The sequence below is a fragment of the Dermacentor variabilis genome, chromosome 11, assembly GCF_050947875.1.
Source record: "Dermacentor variabilis isolate Ectoservices chromosome 11, ASM5094787v1, whole genome shotgun sequence".
Taxonomy (NCBI): Eukaryota; Metazoa; Arthropoda; class Arachnida; order Ixodida; family Ixodidae; genus Dermacentor; species Dermacentor variabilis.
This window is the reverse complement of record NC_134578.1, coordinates 10,189,635-10,205,624: the sequence shown is the minus strand read 5'-3', so window position 1 is coordinate 10,205,624 and position 15,990 is coordinate 10,189,635. Positions and strand designations below refer to the sequence as shown.

The following is a 15,990-nucleotide window of genomic DNA, read 5'->3' as shown; positions in this document are numbered from 1 at the left end:
TGGGCACCATCATGAGCCGACCGGGCAGCGTCATCCGCACTGTCATTTCCTGAAATTCCACAGTGACCCGGTATCCACTGGTAGATGATGTTGTGTCCCTTGTTGATTGCGTGATGGTGGAGCAGTCGGATGTCTGCGACTAGTTGCTCATTTGGTCCATGGTTGAAAGGGGACATCAGACAATGAAGAGCTGCCTTTGAGTCACATAAGATGGACCATGAATGTGATGATTTGTGAACAATAAACTCCAGAGCAGCGCGGATAGCTGCGAGTTCTGCAGCCGTCGATGACGTAATGTGAGATGTCTTGAACTTGAGGGTGACGCACTCTGCGGGAATCACCACTGCTCCAGCTGAACTATTAGAGGATACAGAACCGTCTGTGTAAACGTGGATGCGTCCTCTGTGCTGTTCATGTAGCACTGAAAGCACGGTTTGTTTGAGGGCGAAAGTTGACATCTCCGTTTTCCTTTTGATACCGGGAATAGCAAGAAGAGCCTGGAGTGGATGGAGGCACCACTTGCACGAGCGTGCAAGTGCTTGGCTGGCCGGCTGCATCGGGCTCCTCGATTTTTCAAGAAAAATCCGGTATTTCTATTCGATCGTTCCAAATTTTAGTTGGGGGTTGCTTTTAAACGTACAGGGCACTCATTCGACGCGAAAACAGGGCGCCAAAGGGCTTTATTTTCATTTATTGAGCATTTCCTTCTCGACCAGCCAGCTGGGCCAAGATGGCCATGGCTCATACCCCCTGAGCCGGCCATGCCAAACATCCGCAGAGACCACAGGGTCTCGCCGTCCCCGACAAAGACTGCTAGCGCGGGTGCGTCGCCGAGGTCGGATTTTTCCGATGCCGGCGACGACATCCTCGCGGCAATTGCGTTGCAGGAGGAGGCAACGGACCGGATCGAGCCGGCTGCGACGGGCGACGACGAAGAGGTGTTGTCCTCGGTCTCCCAGGCGAGTGCGGTGGCGGCCCCCGCGCTCGCGGGGGACCTCGGCGGGCGGGCCTAGGCGCGCCTCTGCGAGATCGAGGGCGAAATTTACCAGTTCTGTTCCAACGCGGCCAATAAAGTGCCCGTTGCCGCGAGGAACTTTATAGCAACAAGGATGTACGAGATCATGGCCCTGTGCTCGGACCTGCGGGCCGACGCGGCGACGGGGCGGGGCGCGGCCATCGCCCTGCGCGGCGAGTTGGTCGAGGCGCGCCGGGAGACCGCGGCGCTGCAGCGGCGGGCCATAGTCGCCGAGGGACGCCTGGAGGGTTCTATCGTCTTGGCGCCCGGTCCCGCGAGTACGGGACGCGATCCTGGCGCGACCTTGGCGGCTCCCGGCTCGGGCCCTGCGGTTCCGGCCGCGGCCGCGGGTGCCGTGAGCTACGCCGCGGCGGGAGCGAGCGGCGTCGGACCGGCCGTGGCGGCGTGTGGCGGGGGCGCGCGGACGGCGCCCATGTTCGAGCACGTCGCCTTCTTGACGCCCACGGCACCGATGACGACACCGGCGAGGGACGTCCTGAGACTGCTGAAGACAAACATCGACCCGGCCGCCAAGAACATCAAGGAGGTCACGCTGCGGCACACACGGTACGGCCTGACGGTTTTCTCGCACGCGCGCGAGTCGATTGATAATCTGAAGGCGGCGATTGCGGAGAATTCGGTCACGCGATCCTCGCTGTTAGTCCGCGTAGGAGAATGGAGAACGGAGCACATACCGCTATGTTGCTTTCGCCGCGGTGCGGTATACAGCCGCCGACTGCAGCGACAGCGGGGGCGCTGCAGCATGGAGGCCCACCAGCAGCGCACCTGTGAACATTCACGTGGTCGCGACTTCGGGGGGAGTGGCAAGACCTAAATCACTTTTTTCCTATAGGGCGTGTTGCTAGGCTACTGGTTTCAAACTTGCAGGATTAAGAAGCGCGCACCTTAGATAGAACAATGAAGTATACACAAGAAAAGCACTCACTCTCAACTAAAGTTAATTTTGGAGCGTGCGGTAAACATATATCGTATGTATGTCGTATTATAGCTAAGGCATATACAGCTTAACGCAAAGTAATGAAGGTGCGGACACAAAAAGAACAGAACAGACAAGGACTGGCGCGACTAACTGTACATTAAGTTAATTAATTTACAGGCTGTCCATCGATATGTAGACTATTCATGCGCATGCGCACCGATACGCCACCGCTTCACAGGGGAAAAAACCGAGACGTAAAGTTCGTGCATCAATGATGTATCCGTGCGCATGCGCACCAAATTGTACACATATCGATAGGTGGCCTGTAAATAAACAGTCGTTCTAATAAGCTATCTCAGTCAGAATGCAAGACCAACTGTAGCCCAACAGACAGTCCTCCTGGAGTGCGCCGTATGCTTCGAATGGACTTTATAGCTGCGAGATTTATAGCGCTTGTCCTATACAGTGCCTGTCTTGCCCCCTGTCTAAGGTGTGCGCTTGCTAAACCTGCAAGTATTTTTCCTGCATCGGACTTCTCCAGCTCTTTCACGATCGTTCACTGTGCTTTGCGGCGCTCACCGAGAAACTTCTACGTCGTATATAAACTGCCGGCTGTCTGAGTTCCACTTCAGTTCTATTTCGACAACAGCTACCGTTCTTATCTCGATCATCGCCGTAGTTTTAGTCGTTTTGTGGACACGTTCGCCAAATAGGCTTTTTCACTTCATTCAGTTAATTGCTTCGTCATCTCGTTCCTGCACCACGTTACGTTAAAACAATATATGCGTAGGTAGCTCGGTTGCGGCATAGCATGCACGCGTACGCGCACAGCTGCGTTCGATGAATGTACTATATGACGTTCTGCTCCTGCAACAAGTACACGAGGTGACGGGTTCGATTGCCGGCCACAGAGGCCGGATTGCGATGCGGGCGAAATCCAATATCATTCTCAGGTACTTAGGTGCACGACAAACAACCCCATGGAGGTCAGAATTAATCCGGAGGCCTCTTGTGTCTCTTATAGCCACAATCTTGCTTTGTTCGTTAAACACTGTCAAACGAGTAGCAATAGTAATAAAAAACATGAAATACACACACCGGCTGTCATGATTGTTACTTGCGAGAGCTCTGCAGTTTCGTGTATAGCTCTTTTCTGACTCTGCACTGCTTGTGCAGCTCAGATCGAATAGCTTTTCCTTAAATACACTTTGCTCGGTAACTTCAGTGGCAGGCTTTGCGTGCTCAAGCGCCAGGCGACTCGAAGCTCGAACATGCGTACTAAAAGAAGAAGGAGCCGGGGGCGCTCCGTAATTCTTCAAGCGAATTGGTTAGCAGCTCAAGCAATATAGCGTATAAACATAAAGATAGGTTCTAGATGTTTTTTTTTCCATAATAAAACAGTCAAAGTCGCCCCTCGCCCATGTATATAGCGTCCTTTAGCATATTCTGAGTCGTCGGGTCAAGTCCAGGTCAGGGGCCACTTATATTCCTGGCTGACCTATATTCCGGTTTATACGGTATGTGTGAAATAGCCTAGAAGTGCATGTTGTTGCCTCTTACAGGTGGGCCGCCTCGTGCGTCATCGTATGCATTCCGGTGTAGAGACCAGCGCTGTCTTCACCAAGGGCTACGTAGAAGTCGGTGCACAAGCCACCTAGGAAGCCGATGCCTGCGAAAAAAAAGTAGCTTTGAAGGCGATTTTGCGTTCTACTGATTCCAGAGCTTCGTATTGCGCCCGTGATGAAAAAAGTACTCGGCCAAGTAAACGTTCAAGTTGTTTAGTTTGCATAGGAATAAAAAATTACAAAATGAAAATGACGGAAATGAGGGTGGTCTGGCGAAAGTGAGCTATAACTAAGTGCTCACAAGAATGGCAGTTTGAGGGAATTGGTATTCTATGGCGTTTCATTGGGATAGCGCAACTCAATATGACTGAAGGAAGCAAGAAAAACAAGCGAAGACAGGAGACAAGGGGCCGCTGCCCTATTTCAGGACCGGCGGAGTCACTGAAGTCTGCATTTTTTTTTTTGCTTCGTACATGCTTTAAATGAATAATCGCTGCTAAGACTCGTTCGCCCATTCGAGTGTGTCTTGCAAAGCGTCTCACCATGTGTCGGATTAAAAAAAGTGTCACTACAGGATAACCAACTAAAAGAAAGCAAAGCGGGGACAATCAGGCACATTTGTGCTTCATGTGACCCATGTGCTTCAACCTTGGGCTCTGTAGTTTGCATGGTCAGGCGTTTCCGTTACGTTATCGAGGCAGTTTATGCATCATCCTGCTCCTTCATGAGTAAGCATGTTCATTTTTCCAGTAAGTTCTGTTATTTTACAGTGAATAGATTTCGCTGGCTTTTTGGCCCGTGCTCGCGTTCACTAGTTCCAACAAAAATTAATGAGCCGACGTCATCTTAGTCGTCAAATATCTTCGGGATGCCGCAGCTTTGGGATGCTACCGCTATAGAAGTGTGCTCGTTAACAGCTCGTTACTCCAGCATGACACATGCAGTGAAAAAATAAACGCTGCCCAATTATCCTCGATGCAGCAAATATATGTCGTCAAGCTCACCTTCCTTTATTAAAGCAAATAGCTTTCTTGAAGCGGTCGGCTATTCACTGCCATAACACAAGGTCTTGTCGGGACGCCCCGCTTTTAGGCGAAGGCGCAGCGGACAATTTGCAGCAAGGATGGGTTGCCACCGCCCGCGGGCCTGTCGGCAGGCTACCGCGGTTCGTAGTTTGGAGAGCCTTGTCGATTTTATTTTAGCGCCTGCGAGACCAACTGTTATCTTCGGCGTGCCATTTTAAAGGAACACACAGATGGATAGACTGGGATGCCTTTCGAGACGCCAGAAGCCAGAAGAGCGACGGTGAAGACGAGATCGAAAACATCGACTCGTGGACGGCCGAAATCACCAAGAGCGTACGCGACGCGACCAAAGAGATTGAAACGGGCGCGGAGATCGACAAAGTAGACAGCCGGCTTGCGCATCTCATCGAGGCCAGACAGTCGATACTCAATCGCTGGAAGAAACAACGGCTGAACCGCAGACTGAGAAAGAAGGTGGCGGAGCTGAACCGAGCGATCTAGGATCACTGCCGCTCTCTCTGCAAGTAACAGTGGAACTAGATCTACAACGCGGCAGACGGGCAGATGCATAGCGGGAAGACGTGGAACCTACTGCGGCACCTTCTCGACGAAACCAAGACCAAGTCGCACCAAAGGGACAGACTCGCCAGGCTCATACATTGGGCGGTCTCAGCACACGGCGCCGACGAAGTCACCAGGTGCATTAACGACAAATACCTGCCGACTACACCTACCGAACAACACGCGCCGTGCAGTGGCCTGCCTAACGCAAAGCTCGATCGTGACATCGACGTCGAGGAGGTACGCGCGGCCCTGCACGACCTCAACAGCCGGTCGGCAGCCGGCCCGGACCTCGTCACGAACAAGGCGCTCAAGAACCTCGATGACGGCTCGATTGAAAAGCTCGCAAAATACTACAAGTGCTGGAGAGCGGGCGCGCTGCCAAAGCTGTGGAAGACAGCCAAGACCATCCTGATCCCCAAGCAGGGGAAGCCGCCGGACACGGATAACCTCCGGCCCATCTCGCTCACGTCCTGCGTGGGCAAGGGGCTGGAGCACGTCCTGCTCAACAGGTGGCAAGACTACCTGGAACGAGAAATGCTGTACCCGGCCACTTTGATCGGCTTCAGACAGCACCTCAGCACGCAGGACGCGATGCTGCAGCTCAAACACCAAATCATCGATGATGGCGGCAGCGCCCGCGACAACAAAGCAATCCTAGGGCTCGACCTGCAGAGCGCCTTTGATAAGGTGAAACACTCGGCGATTCTGTCCCAAGTCTCCAAGCTCAACATTGGAGAAAGATCCTACAACTACATCAAGGACTTCCTCACGGACAGGACCGTCGAGCTACGAGCAGGCGACCTACAAACGCAAGAGAAGAAGCTCGGGAGCACCGGCACACCGCAGGGATCGGTCATTTCGCCGATGCTGTTCAACCTGGTAATGATCGGAGTGGCCGAAAAGCTCGGGCACATCGAAGACGTCAGGCACACCATCTACACGGACGATATCACGATATGGGTGACCGGTGGCAGCGACGCCCACATCGAGGGCGCGCTGCAAGCCGCCGTCGACGCAACAGAAGACCAGCTGGAAGGCACCGGACTTAGATGTTCGCGGAGCAGATCGGAGCTTCTCATACTCCCACCTACCAAAAACAGCAGAGGCAAGACCAGACAGCGCGAAAACGAAAAAAATCAGAATCGTCACCAAATCCGGCAACGTGATCCCAGAGGTCGGCAAAATTAAGTTCCTAGGCATGGTCATCGAAAAGCACGGAAGAAACGGCGAAACCATCATCTGTCTCAAGGCAAAAGCAGCCAACGCGATTCGACTCCTCTAACGAGTCACCTCCCGAAAGGCTGGCATGAGAGAGGAGAGCCTAATTAGGCTCGTCCAATCCTTCATCATCAGCCACGTCGCGTACGTTGCAGCCTACCACAGATGGCTGCAACACGAACGAAACAAAATCAACGTGCTCATCAGAACAGCGTACAAGACGGCGCTGGGCCTGTTCGAGTCCACAAGCACGACCCGCTTTTTACAACTCGGGCTGCACAATACGCTCGAAGAAATAGCCGAAGCGCAACGGACCTCTCAACTGGAGCGGCTGTCCATGACCAAAGCCGGGAGGAAGATACTGGACGATCTGGGAATTAGACGCTCGAACGAGGTGGAGATGAAGCTCCCCGTCCCCGAAGAGGTCCGACGCCAGACCAGAATCGACCCCATACCGAAGAACATGAATCCCGAGTTCAACAAAAGAAGAAGAGCGGCGAGGGCCAAGGCTCTCATCGACCAGCATGCCAACGACGAACACGCGCGGTACGTGGACGCGGCCGAATACCACCGGAACGCCTTCGCAGCGGTCGTCATAGAGGCGTCAACCGGCGCCACGAGGACGGCAGCGAGCGTGAGAAGCGCCGGAGCGGAACAAGCGGAGGAGGTAGCCATCGCCCTGGTCATCGCCGACGCAGACTGCCACACGGTGCTGAGTGACTCAAGACAGGCGGTGCGAAACTTCGCCAAAGGGCAAATCTGCAGGGAGGCTGAGCGCGTACTGCGAGCGGTAAAACTAGAAGAACGAAAAGTACGACTCAAGTGGTTCCCGGCGCACGCGGACGACGCGTCGGAACGCAATGAGAACCATAATGAGACGGCACACGCAGCGGCGGGAGCGCTAACCAACCGCGCCCCGGCGACAGACCGTCCGACGTGGTTCGGAACCAAGGACCGCATGACGGATTACAATGAAATCACGAAAGCCTACCGCCTGGCTCGCAGGACTCTCCCACCCCCGCACCTGAGACAGAGTCGAGCGGAGGAGGTAGTACTGAGACAGCTCCACACCGGATCGCTACCGAGCCCGAAACTGATGAATCGCATGTACCCCGAGACATATCCGACAGATATGTGCAGAGTCTGCCGGAGGGAGACCGCAGACTACACGCACATCTTGTGGAACTGCATTAAATATCCAGAAGACGCTAAATCAAGAACGCTCCCACCGCGGCTCGAGGCAGCCGTGAAGAGCTACGACCGAGACGATCAGCTCTGGGCCGTCCAGCAGGTCCTCGAGGCGCTCGAAAGGCACGGACCCAGCAAAGCCAGCAACGGCGAGCGAGACCCGCGCCGAGTAACGGCAACTTCGAGGATGACGTAGGCCCTCGTCGGGGCGCGCGAGCGCCCAACTGCAGGCATAAAGTTTCTCCAATCCAATTTCTGTATGGCCGCACTGTTATTGGGCTGTTAATTGGAAAATAAATTCTTCGTTAGCCCCCATATGGCTGAAGTTCGATGAAAGAGAAAAATTGACATTCACCCTTGAGTACGGCACGAAACTGCAAGAGAAATCCGAACGAGCTTCTCAGACGAAAAGCTTCGCATTTGAAGAGAGTACGAATTTTAAATGCGTAAGAATTTCTATGCTTGCCGAACGAGAAAAATTGTCCGTCCGTCCCGTAAGACGATCGCTTTCACGATAGCGGCGAGAACGCAGCGATTAGAGAGCTCTCAGCACACACCGCACTATGCACCTTTCAAAGATCCTTTTCAATATAAGTACCCGCGCGTCTTCAATGCTAAGTGAGCATCGATAACACAGAGCGCGAAGCTATCAGCAGTCGCCAATCTGTCGGCATCGCAGATAGCATTCGAGATATGGTATGCGCGGCCGTGCCATTCGCAGCCGCCGCTGGTGTACGTTTGGTCACTGTTCATAGCGGTTCGACGCGGATGGATAATGCGCTAACGGCTTATAATAATCAGAACGTCATCAGCGCACCTGGCACCGCCGTCCGCACCAGTTCGTGTCACCGTGGCACTATCGTTTTTACTGGTCGGATCAAGTTATATCACATTGATTATGACACCGGGCTTTGTAGAGATGAGCAAGTGGCCCAATGGTTACGCATACTTAGACCACTCCCAAAGAAGTTTCTGCGTGAATTTTTTTTCACGATGGGCTCAGTGGCATAAGCAGGGGTGCTAATCAGTGGTGAGGATATTAAGTAAATAAAATAAATAAATAAAATACTTGAAACACGCTAACAGCCAGCCGGTCTAGCCAGCCTCACGCGCGAACTGCAGCGTAGATATTTCGTAATTCACGGGGCGTCGGCTTGGGGGGAATTCTCCCTGGTTCGAGGATCGACCCCAGGACCATCGCCTTTCTGTGGTAGTCTGCCACCTGAGCTAATTTCAGGAGAATAGCAATCCTGGTGCGAATGTCAATTTTTCATTTTATACTGTTAATCGAAATTGTTAATTTGACTTGCTCTTACCTATGGGCACGTTGCAAGTGCTAGGCGGCGCCCTGTCTTTCCGACCCCTAGCGCCATCTGACGAATAGTTGCGCGAATACGGTAGTATTACTCACGGCGTCAGCAGCTCGCGCTGCTTGTTTGGCGCCCTGTCCAACAGTAGCGATGGCGCGAAACAGTGTGCCGATATTAATTTTAACCAGGTTTCGGGAATTACAAGATCTTGACAGCTTTTTTCGTGAAAAGAATTTAAAGAAAGGAAGTCATCTATTTGAAGTGCGGCACGTCTACGACGTGAGGGAAGTGTTGAACTCGCACTGATTGGAAGTGACTGCTAGGTGTATTCCGCAAACGCAAATAACGCACCGGCGAGATGCGTGAAGCTCAGCGTAAGTCTTTTCGCTATCTACGGTGTGGGCGCATAAAATTATAGATGACGTTGGTTCTTGAAGATCGGCGACAGCAGACAAATCCTAGCCGGGAGCTGCGATTGCCGTGCTGGCATCGCAGGGAAGTGCAAGCACGCTGCGGCAGTTTCCCTGTACATACAGGACGGCAAATGCGAATCCAAAACATCTCATCCAAGAACTTGGGGCGCACAAACGACTCGTAAGGCCTACCCGAGGTATTCTTACGTTGCTCTCCCCAAATACAAAAAAAGGTGACGAACTTACTAGTTGTGTTAGACTACGCTGGGAAAATATTTTCGCCCAAGTTACTGGAAGTTCGACACATTTATGTTACGATTTTTCATTGCTTGCAAAGGAGGTTCCAATAAGCCTCGTCGTCAAATATTTTCGTGATCTCAACTGCCCCTTAGTTGATATGCTGCGCGCAGAAGGGTGTATGCCAGCTGAGCCAGCTGCAACCAATCCTCGTAGCTCTCAGCAAGCCCTATAGCACTGTTTGAAAGGGAGAGGATTGGGAAAGAGTTCCACAGCTTTACTGCGGTACAGTGAGGAAAGAAACTACTTTGTTTGCTGCGTATCCTGGCACGCACTGCAGGTGTGCCGTTGCTGCCATCATTGCTGTAAAAGCAATCAATTCAGCGTTAACGCACTTGGCCTAACGCCGGAACATAAAACAGCTTATGCCGTCGGACGAGCGCGATCCAGTGTTGACGCCGTTCTGCTTCATACGGTCGGCTTGGAAACCTGTAAAACTTTGTTCACCGTGAGGTGATGTACAGTCGCGATCAATTTGAAGGTGATCGCTCGAGTAGCGACTGAAACTAGGAGCATCGCCACATTACGTCATCGCCGTCAGTCGAGAGGGAAGCATCAGATAGCTCGCCTCTCTCTCCTTTGCTGTTCCCTGAGCAGCTGTCACTCCCGTCGCCCTTCACGAGACAACCTGCGAATTCAGTTCGATTACCTTATCAGCTTTTGCACAGAGGCGCCATTGTTAGCCAAGATATGCATGAGACATCGACGCATAGACATTGCCATGAAAGGGAAACAAAAATCTTGCGAGTTAGTCTTGGGGGTGACGGTTGCAGCCTGGAAGAGCATAAAATGGGAAGAAGGCAGCGAATTTTTATCTTCGCAGTTCCGAAATCGGCCGCTATGCTGCTTGGAAGGCCCGCCGGTCGATGCTCGCGCGATCACCTTCAAGTTGATCGCGACTGTACATGCTGTTGCAGCCCACTAGGCAATAGCTCGGGTTGCACTTCGGCATTGCTCAGGAAAGGCAACAGCTACGCGTGAAACAGTGCACAGACAGGCTTTCCGAACGCAAGCGAGCCGGTCGTATCCTGCCGGGTCCGCGCTCACCGCCGCGAGGGGCGCCCTAGTAGGTGCGGGAACTACGTTCGCAACCTGCATATATACACTGATGGATAACAGCAAAACGTGTTTTCTTTTTAGAGCGCAGCTCTTTGGCGTCCGTTGCTGGGTTTCGCGTCGTCGTCGGCGTTGTCGTCGGCCTCGTAACCAGCTCCGCCCCCCTTTCATCCCCCCAGCGCTAGCAGCGACCGACTGATACCGCTGGATGCCGCTGACGCCGCTAGAGAGTCAAGATAACGTGACTGCATAGAACACCGTCGCCGCCATGCAGAAAGAGGAGGAAAGGGTCCCCCCCCCTGTTCTTGTGTGGCGGATAGGGTGCTCTTCAGTTGCCGACGCGCCGGTTATTTCACGTAGGCCCCGGCACGTCGACGAATACGTGACCACCTTCCCACGGCTAGACCTGGTTCTTAGCGCTGCGGAAGCGAGGGTATCGTATTGTTTGTGTCGGCATCGGCGGCGTTGTCCCTGAAACGAACTCCGCAGCTGGGGTTGACTCACTATCGGCGTCAGCGGCATCAGTCAGTCGCTGCTATCTCTTCCCTCCTCCCTTTATCGTGTTGTCCGCTTGCTGCGCGCGCTTCTGCCCCCATCGTTTGCCGCTGGGTGTACACGCCGCCCCCCTCCCCCCTCTTCCTGCGAGTCTCCGGTTGTCAAAGCACCGGCTCGAACTTAATTCCTTTCTTCGCTCCTCCTCCAATGCAACCCCTGTGCGGTGGCTATCAGAGAGCCAGATCGGTGGCGGCGGATCTGTATATGTGCACCGCCCGAGCCGAAATTGCCGCTGCCGTTCGCCCTGTGCGGTGGCAATCAGAGAGCCAGATCGGTGGCGGCGGATCTGTATATGTGCACCGCCCGAGCCGAAATTGCCGCTGCCGTTCGCCACTGCGAAATTATCTGCCAGTTCTTTCTGAGCCATGAGCGAGACGACCGATGGAAGTCCTCCGTCTGCTGCTGCTGCTGCTGCTGCTAAACGAGCTGCCAGAGCAGAGGCCCAGCGCCGTCGCCGTCAGAATCCAGAGGTGCGTGCCGCCGAAGCAGAAGCTTACCTAGTGGAGTCTTTGTTAAAGGAATACGTGTGAAAAATAAAAAAAAATTTCTGTGATAGCGCATACATGTGTTGCTCGATTTCTTTGCCTCAATCTATCGAAAAGGTGAAACAGCTTATTTGCTGCGCTCAAATTTCGCATTAGGAAGTAACGTAATCGTCGGTAATTTTTTATCTATAGCTAGCCATTTGTCACGTGTTTTATGTTATTCAGTGACCCGCGTTCCTAATCCGCCATTTAAAAAAAATATTTTACGTTTCTCACTGCTGTGTTTTGGTTCACAGGTGAGACTGCAGTTCTTGCTGTGCATCGCTCGATAAAACATTCGGTGTCTCGCTTGGTTATGGCCCAGAATAACGAACATACCAACCAGAGAAATAAAAGTTTAAAAGAAACCAAAGACATTTCGGCTCCCGTCCTGTGACATGGCCACAAATTACGGCTGTAAATGAGAAGTCAACATATCCATTCCCAGTGGTGGACCTTTCTTGGACCAGCCTGGCCTTATCTGCCGGTAGCTCCACGGCCAGACACTGCTATCGGTTGTTGAAGATGATGGTTGTGCTTAACACGTCCACGGTATATGAGCAACAAAGTGTGATTGTTTTCGAGTTTTCGTCAGACCTATAGGTTACATCTTGCCCCGTTCACCTGTACTTTAAGTTGCCGGAACCGTACCGGTTCACTTATTGGCAGTGACCCGCTTTTCTGGTGACGAAGTACGCGGGCGACATGGCCCACCGTGGCGGCTTAGTGACTATGGCGTTCTGCTGCAGAGCGCGAGGTCGCGGGTTCGATTTGCGGCAGTGTCGGCCGCATTTTCATGGAAGCAGAAATACAAAAACGTTCGTGTACTTATATTTAGGTGCACGTTTAGGAAGCCCTGGTGGTCGGAATTATTCCATCGCTTTCTGCTACGGCACTTCCATCATTACTTCCTGTCCAGCTTATGTACGGTTGAGGTGCATTTATGGCTTACACTTTGTGGGGAAGACGGTGTGTTTTTAAATTAATTTTGCTGGTGTCCGGGTAGAGAGAAGTTATCACTTCTCTGACACTGCATCGTAAATTGTGCTAGTCACGGAATTTTAAAAACTGGATATGCATGCATGTTTTCATGTGACATCTTAACATCCTGGAGAAACGCCCTTCTTTCTGCAGTTGTGTTTTTCGAGGTATTTAGCTCATTGGGCCAAAGAAATATTACACTATAGATATATTACAATATTTCATATACAACAGAATATTGTTATTTGTACACAAGACAGAATACAACGCTGCACCGTAACATTTGGGCGTTCCGGCCAATAAGGTGGCGTTTATTTATATACGCGTATTTACGCGTATATAAAATTATCAGTCATAGCTCTCGTAGTATGGCCCTCTGGGCCGTTTCTGTTTTTTTTTCCGAAAGTAGTTCTATTAGGGTTATTATAATTACACGAAGGTATTTCACCCTCGTCAGCAGCAGTCCTTGAGATGGTTACTCTGACGACTAGCTTCCCACGCTATGCGTGCCGCTCTCGCCCCTGTTTAAGCTTTTCCTAGACGCTAGAGTTATACTATGTACGCGCAACCTTGAGCGATCGGAAAACACGTTTTCTACTCTTGGCCGACGGAGAAGGGAGGCTTTGTTTCCGGCCGCAAAGCCCTCCACGTCTCAGTAAGGTGCCTGGAGGTGGTCTCGTGCGGACGCTGCCCTCTCGCTGAGCGCATATTTCCCCTCACCTTTTAAAAGGTTCAATACTTGGTTCCCGGCGCACATGGGGACAGTGGAGGGAGCCCCGCGTAACCTCAACGAGGTGGCGCACAGGGAGGCACGAGGATTAGTGTGCCGTGTACTCCCTGAAGGGGCTGGATCTCCCGCTCCTGAGTACAGGGACCAACTGTTAACCTACAACGAAATCACCAAGCACTATTACTTAGGGCGCAGGGCATTCCCGTTGCCACATCCTAAATTAAGTAGGCCGCAGGCGGTTACATTAAGGCTTCTGCAGACACGGACGTACCCTAACCCGGTCATCATGAATAAAATTAATCAGGACTGCGGGGTTTCAGTCTATTGTAGTAAGTGTGGGGGTTTGCTCGATTTACAACACATGCTGTGGCGCTGCTTGGCGTTGGCCGGTGATGGTTCTCGAGGTGAACAGTGGTGGCAGCGAATGCTGCACAGTGAAGTGCTGGCGGACCAACTCAGGGCTGTCCAGAGGGCCCGTGTGATAGCAGAGGGGCTCGGCCTCTCTGTACCGACGTGGGAGCGGCCCGCATCAGTCCCAGACTGATCCCTCCGGACCTAAATAAAGTTCTTCATACCATACCATACCATACAAGCATTTGTCTCGCAAACCACACTTACTTCAAGGGAATTTTCCACGTCTCAATAATGTCTCTCGTCGTATACGAGTGCTGATTGCCGTGTTATCGTTTGTTAACGAAGCTTTCCCTCAAGTCAATATTTTAAGGCAGTTTGTCGTGTGCGTATCATGGCCACGTACGCTTATATCGCCATCTGTTTCTCTAACACGGGTGCGCTTTAAAACCACGGCGCTGCAATTTTGCTTCAGAGACTTTCATTTCCTTCCTTTTTCTCCTCCCTTAAACTAGCTCTCTTAACTACTACACGCAGAGACAAAGCAACAGCGCGCGCATTCGATCACGCGCTCGCCGAGCACGTGATCAAGCTTTTCGTAGTCTCTAAAGCCGCTCGAGTTCGCTCTTCTCCACGGGTGGCTATTTTTTCAAGAAAGTATGCCTTCCAACCACTTGGAATCGCGGACAATATCAGTCCCTTTCCACGTAAGTATGAGGCTCGGAGCAGGAGGTATGGCGCTTCAAAGTAACCTGGCGCCTGACGAACCAACTGACTGAGCTATCTTTCCGGGCAACATCCAAGGGTCACGGGTTCAAATCACCTGTTCTCTTCCTTTTTTAAAATTTTATCACTGTACGTGAACCCTCCTAAAATATCTATATATATATATATATCCTCAATTATGTATGGCCACACATGTGCAGGTCAAAATTACCAGGTTCTCTAGCCGCGTGCCATCCGTCCGGTATAACCGAGCTCAGATTGGTCCACCTTGACTGATCAAATAAGGCGTGATCAAAATGAGGCGTACAACTCCTGCGGGACCCTCCGTGGTTGCTCAGTGGCTATGGTGTAAGACTGCTGAGCACGAGGTCGCGGTATCGGATCCCGGCCACGGCGGCCGCATTTCGATGGGGGCAAAATGCGAAAACACCCGTGTACTTAGATTTAGGTGCACGTTAAAGAACCCCAGGTGGTCGAAATTTCCGGAGTCCTCCACTGCGGCGTGCCTCATAATCAGAAAGTGGTTTTATCATGTAAAACCCCATAATTTAATTTTTAATTTAACTCCTGCGGGGACGGTACAGTATCCGCCTCCCGTGCAAGAGGACCGTGGTTCAAATCCCGGTGCCGCGCAATTCTCCACCGGAAAATACCAAAAAAAAGAACCGTGTGTTGAGAAAATTGCACAAACAGGCCTGGAGTGCGGCCTGATCCCGGTGACGAGAACCGGTAACGCACTCTCTCACCAGAGCAGGATTGGCCACCCTGGTGCAGTACTTGGCCACAACCTCCTATATGAACACAACAATCAAACCCCGGCCCTCAGTTCTCAGCAGTCGCAAAGCAACTGACCACGGCGGCGGTCAGATCTGCGACGCTGCAGAGGGTGCTAAGAATACCTGGCTCCGGACAGGCCGCCATTAGAATCTGAACCTGGCAACGTTTAATGTTAGAACGTTATCTAGTGAGGCGAGTCTAGCAGTGTTATTGGAGGAATTAGAGGGTAGTAAATGGGATATAATAGGGCTCAGTGAGGTTAGGAGGACAAAAGAAGCATATACACTGCTAAAAAGCGGGCACGTACTGTGCTACCGGGGCTTAGCGGAGAGACGAGAACTAGGAGTCGGATTCCTGATTAATAAGGAAATAGCTGGTAACATACAGGAATTCTATAGCATTAACGAGAGGGTGGCAGGTCGTGTTGTGAAACCTAATAAGAGGTACAAATTGAAGGTAGTACAAGTCTATGCCCCTACATGCAGTCATGATGACCAGGAAGTCGAAAGCTTTTATGAAGGCGTAGAATCGGCGATGGGTAAAGTCAAAACAAAATACACTATACTAATGGGCGACTTTAATGCCAAGGTAGGCAAGAAGCAGGCTGGAGACAAGGCAGGGGGGGAATATGGCATAGGCACTAGGAATAGCAGGGGAGAGTTATTAGTAGAGTTTGCGGAACAGAATAATTTGAGGATAATGAATACCTTCTTCCGCAAGCGGGATAGCCGGAAGTGGACGTGGAGGAGCCCGAA

General features: G+C 52.0%; 1 protein-coding gene across 1 annotated transcript in view; it reads right to left on the bottom strand.

The window, feature by feature from the left end:
- Window positions 1–15,990, bottom strand: part of LOC142563172 (venom metalloproteinase BumaMPs1-like) — a 62,386-nt gene that overhangs the window by 25,222 nt on the left and 21,174 nt on the right. The window contains exon 9 of the mRNA XM_075673723.1: window positions 3,516–3,624. Coding sequence (XP_075529838.1) covers window positions 3,516–3,624 — 109 coding nt within the window. The remainder of the gene's footprint in view (window positions 1–3,515; window positions 3,625–15,990) is intronic.